Source organism: Corapipo altera, unplaced genomic scaffold, assembly GCF_003945725.1.
Source record: "Corapipo altera isolate COAL_440 unplaced genomic scaffold, ASM394572v1 95838, whole genome shotgun sequence".
Taxonomy (NCBI): domain Eukaryota; kingdom Metazoa; phylum Chordata; class Aves; order Passeriformes; family Pipridae; genus Corapipo; species Corapipo altera.
The window spans coordinates 1-5076 of NW_020885882.1; the positions used below are offsets into that span (position 1 = coordinate 1).

General features: G+C 55.4%; 1 protein-coding gene across 1 annotated transcript; it reads left to right on the plus strand.

Moving 5' to 3' along the window:
* The first annotated feature begins 3430 nt into the window (after nt 1–3430).
* On the plus strand, nt 3431–4644 carry LOC113940866. The gene is made up of 2 exons (XM_027632020.1): nt 3431–3458; nt 3877–4644. The coding sequence occupies exon 2, from the start codon at nt 3892–3894 to the stop codon at nt 4564–4566; it is 675 nt and encodes a 224-aa protein (XP_027487821.1). The 5' UTR covers nt 3431–3458; nt 3877–3891; the 3' UTR covers nt 4567–4644.
* Nucleotides 4645–5076: the final 432 nt, after the last annotated feature.

The following is a 5076-nucleotide window of genomic DNA, read 5'->3' on the forward strand; positions in this document are numbered from 1 at the left end:
GGATTTCCATTTCCGAGATGTCCCAGATTTCCATGTCTGAAGTGTCCCAGATTTCCATTTCCGAGGTGTCCCGGATTTCCATGTCTGAAGTGTCCCAGATTTCCATTTCCGAGGTGTCCCGGATTTCCATTTCCAAGGTGTCCTGGATTTCCATGTCCAAGGTGTCCCGGATTTCCATTTCCGAGGTGTCCCGGATTTCCATTTCCAAGGTGTCCTGGATTTCCATTTCCAAGTTGTCCCGGATTTCCATTTCCGAGGTGTCCGGGATTTCCATTTCCGAGGTGTCCCGGATTTCCATGTCCAAGGTGTCCCGGATTTCCATGTCTGAAGTGTCCTGGATTTCCATTTCCGAGGTGTCCTGGATTTCCATTTCCGAGGTGTCCCGGATTTCCATGTCCAAGGTGTCCCGGATTTCCATGTCTGAAGTGTCCTGGATTTCCATTTCCGAGGTGTCCCGGATTTCCATTTCCGAGGTGTCCCGGATTTCCATTTCCAAGGTGTCCCGGATTTCCATGTCCAAGGTGTCCCGGATTTCCATGTCTGAAGTGTCCTGGATTTCCATTTCCGAGGTGTCCCGGATTTCCATTTCCAAGGTGTCCTACAGCTCAACGGGACCCAACAGTGTAGAGAACGGGTCACCCTCCATTCTCTGGCAACTGATTCGTGGTGGGGCCTCCTCAGCTCCTTCTCCTCCTCCTCCTCTTCAGGTGATTGTCCAAAATTTTCACCTTTGTTGCCTAAAATCAAAGGTAAATCCTTCTCTGGTCAATTTTGAGCACAGAAAAGCAAAAAGCAGCTCTTTAATTCTGGCGCCTTTGGGGTACAAAAGCACCTTGGGCACACAGAGTAGAGGCCTTTGAGATTTTATTATATCATCTAATTTGGATGATACATTATCTAATATTTGGACATCACCTTGTTGGTTACACGCAGTCCCTAAACCATCCCTCCCATCGTCCCACCGTCCCCAGAACCTCCCAGATTTGATCAGTGGTCACAAAACAACCACCCCTTCCTCCCAACCCTCGTCCTCCTCACCGGCTTCGCCCTCCCAGGAAGGGCTCCGAGGCCTTGGGGTGGTTGTGATGGGTTTTCCTGGGTGGTGTGACCCTGTCATGTCTCACCCTGAGCACATTTCACAGGCAGGGCCATTTTCCCTTCGCTAAAATCTCGGTCCGTTGAAATTCTTGACAAGAAATGTTAAACAGGATTTTAGGATTCTGAAACAAAGGTGCTCAGCAAACCACAGGTACCGGTGAGTTACATCACAATTTTATGTGATCTGGATTTTAAGGCATCACCTCCAGGCCAATTTGTGATGAATTCCAAGATCTCTGGGGGATTGGGGTTTCCTATCCCAGTGTGATCAGAGGGATCCACTCGTGACTGACCCAGGGGCTGCCACCTCCTGTTTCATCTGTTCAAAAGTTTGTTGCTCTCCAGGGCCCCGCTTGAAATCACTCTTCTCCCACGTCAGGAAAGAGAGGGCTGACAATCTGACTGTCATCTGGAACATGCATCCTCCGAAAACCCAGGAAAGTCGGTGCTTCCTTCTTTCCTAGAGCTGCTGTTTCGTTGATCACGTCCACCAGGATCTGACCGTGTCCCTCTTGCCGTTTTACTCCTAAAAGCTGAATTTCCTGGGCAGGTCGCTTGGCCCCACTTTGTTTTATGGCAAAACCAGCTTCCAGGAGGGTCTGGATTATCTTCTCCCCTTTCTCCAAAGCTTCCTGTGCCGTGTCCCCGCTGTTGTGGTGGTGGTTGGTACCTGCTGTTCTTCAACCCGCAGCAGAGGAGTCCTCGCAGGGACCAGGCGAGGTGTTCAACTGCCCCATTCCCTCCATCTGCTCCTCCCATCAGCCCAGGGATGCCCTTTTGGGTCTCTGAAATCCCCTCTCCTGAGGGGAACCCGTGCCAAGGATGCCCACGGCCTCTGGACCAGTCCCAAGGGGGTTCTCCATCCCACTCCCTCCTGTCCTCTCTGTGGTCACGCAGGTGACACCACAGGTAACCCCTGGGGTGTCCCCTCTCTCCCAGCAGCAGAGGGACTGGTCTGTGCAGGTGGCACATGGGACACTCCTTTCAGTCTCTGGAGGTCCTTGGACAGTCTTTCCAGGGTTTGGTACCCAAATTATCCACTCCTTGTTCTCCTTCCCCCCGTAGCATCGCTGAGCTGGGTACAACGATGACATGCTCTGCAGGAGCTTCCACCACACAGAGTTTGTGCCTGGGCCTCCACTGGACCTACTGGGACTGTTCCTTATCCGATTCCCTCTGGATTCCCTCCAGCACAGCTCGCTCGTCAGGTCCTGGACACCTTTCTCCCCATGTTCCACTTTTCTCCTCCTCGCAAAGACACCTTGACAGAAGTCACCTCTGGAGGCTGAGGGTTCCTGTCCTCTTCCCAGTCCCCTGTCCATGGCTCCATCCCAGGATTGCTTCACTCCCATCTAGTTTCATGTCCCGGGCTGTGATATCCCAGCCCCGGAGCCCCCCTGTCACCAGGGCTCATTTAACTGGAGCTGAAATGTCTCTGCTCATCTCCCAGCTCACCTGGGGATGGGCTCGGGGGATCATCTCTGGCTCTGCCTCCTCTTCCTGCTCTGAGGGTGAACTGCTCTGGGCTTGGATTTCTTCTCTATAGGTGTGACTGCTGCCAGTGTATATAATACATATATATTTTATATATAAATGTATGTGTAAGATCTATAAATATATATATAGTATATAATTTACATAATAATATAGAATATGTAACATATACATCTACATATAATAATATATATATTATATAATATATATAATATGTGGTATATAAAATATACATTTAGATATAATAATATATAACAACGTGAGTTATTCCTCTGCTCCAGCTGCAGTTTGAGTGGCCGTGGTGCTGTTGCTCTGTTTTCCTCCCCCTCCCTCTGAGGGGCCCAACGGCGTCTGATAAATAATCCAAACAAACAGAAATAATAAATAAACAATACAAATATTATTAACATATAAGTAAATTAGAAATAACACATCCATACTAATAAATCAAAATCGCCACAAGCCACGCCCCCTCTCCGGGCCCCGCTTCGCGTCTCGTTCACTGCAAGCCACGCCCCCACCACGCCCTGACCACGCCCCCTTGCACGTAACTGCGGGGAGGGAGCTGAGGCCCCGCCCCTTTCCCCATCGCCTCTATTCATTGGGTAATGAGTTTGGAGGGAGAGGTGACCACGCCCCTTTTCCACATGGCCCCGCCCCCGTTGCCGCGTCAACGCCTTGGCGGGCTCTGAGGCCCCGCCCCTTCCCGCAGCGCCTCTATTCATTGGGTAACGAGCTTGGAGGGGCGGTGGCCACGCCCACCTATCCAATGGCCACGCCCCCGTTGCCGCGGCAACGCCTTGGCGGGAGCTGAGGCCGCGCCCCCACCGCACTCAGGCCACGCCCCCCGAGCGGGACCGAGCGCGGTGAGACCGGGGGGGCTCGGGGGGACTTTGGGGGGTTTTTGGGGGTCCCGGGGGGTGAAACGGGGGCGTAAAACCGAGGGGTCCGGGCTGGGGAGGGGGGAATCGGCGGGGTTTCGGGCTGGGGGTCACCGGGGCCACCGCGAGATCGGCGGGACCCGGAACAAAGGGCGGGCGGGGCCCCGGGGACACGGGGGAGCCCCGGGGGGACTGGGGGGGTTCGGGGGGGTGTGACCCCTTTCCCTGGGATTTTACACCCCAGCATTGACCGCTTTTCCCAGAATTTTCCCGCGATCGAGCCCTTTCTCCCCAGTCTTTGTGCCCCAGGATCTTCCCCCCCTTTTTCTCCAGAATTTCACCCCCTCGGGATCTCCCCCTTTTCCCAGGATTTCACCCCCTCGGGATCTCCCCCTTTTCCCAGGATTCCGGTGCCCCCATGGACGAGCGCCAGACCGCCCTGGCCGTGGTCCAGGAGCTCCCGGAGGAGCAATTCCAGGCGCTGAAGCTGCTGCTGGAAGGGCAGATCCCGGGGGGGCTCCTGCTCGCGGCGTCGCGCCCGGAGCTTTGCCGGCTCCTCCTGCAGCGCTTCCCGGGCCGCTCCCGGGCCCTGCTCGCCGGGACCCTCCGGCAGCTCGGCCGCCCCGACCTCATCCAGCGGTTCCAGCTGCCCCTGGAGCCGGGAATTCCCAATGGTGGAGCCCCCGGAGCGACCCCGAACCCCGCCGGGAACCCGCCGCCCCTGGAACGGCAAATCCCGCAGGGAATTCCCAACGGGGATCCCGCTCGTTCTCTGGGATCTTCCTCCGGCGCGATCCCAAATCCCGCCGGGAATCGGCTGCTGACGGAGAGGGATTTGATGCAAATCGCCCAGAAGTTGGGCCGGGAGTGGCAGCGGGTGGGAATTCTGTGCCTGGAGCTGGAGCAGAGCCGCCTGGAGCAGATCCAGCAGGAGAATCCCGGCGATCCCGTCCTCTGGAGTTTCCAGATGCTCCGGGAGTGGCGGCGGCGGCAGCGACACGAGGCCACGGCGTCGCGGCTCCGATCCCAGCTGGAGCCCGTCCCGCTGGATCCCGGGATCCTCCTCCTGCTCCGGAGCCTCGAGGGGCCCTGAGGGACCCCAGGGACACTCCGGGCTTTGGGGTCCCGCTGGCACCGAATGGGAACCATTAAATGGGGTTTTATTCCAGAAGCGTGGAGTTCTGGGGTCGTTCCCAATGAAATTTTATAGGATTTGTGGGGATTTTTGGGGATTTGAAGGAGTTTTATATGATTTTGGGGGTACTTTTTGGGTATTTTGGGGGATTTTGAAGGGGGGGTTAGGGGGGATTTGGGGGATTATTTTGGAATTTGGGGGGATTTTTTGGGATTGGGGGGATTTTGAGGAGGGATTGGGGGAAGGGGTTGAAGGGGTTTTGGAGGATTTTTTGGGGATTTTGTGGGATTTTTTGGGAGGATTTTTGCTGGGGTTTGGGGGGGGATTTTTGAGGTATTCACAGATCTCATCCCAAATTCCAGCTTCTGGAGCTTCCAGAAGGCACGGGAATGTTGGGAGAATCACGAGGGCACCAGCTTCTGACCCTGGGATCCTCCCCCTGCTCTGGAGACTCGAGGGACCTCGAGG

What these genes read in the sequence shown, in the direction of transcription:
- LOC113940866 (XM_027632020.1), top strand. Translation starts at nt 3,892, where the DNA reads ATGGACGAGCGCCAGACCGCCCTGGCCGTGGTCCAGGAGCTCCCGGAG.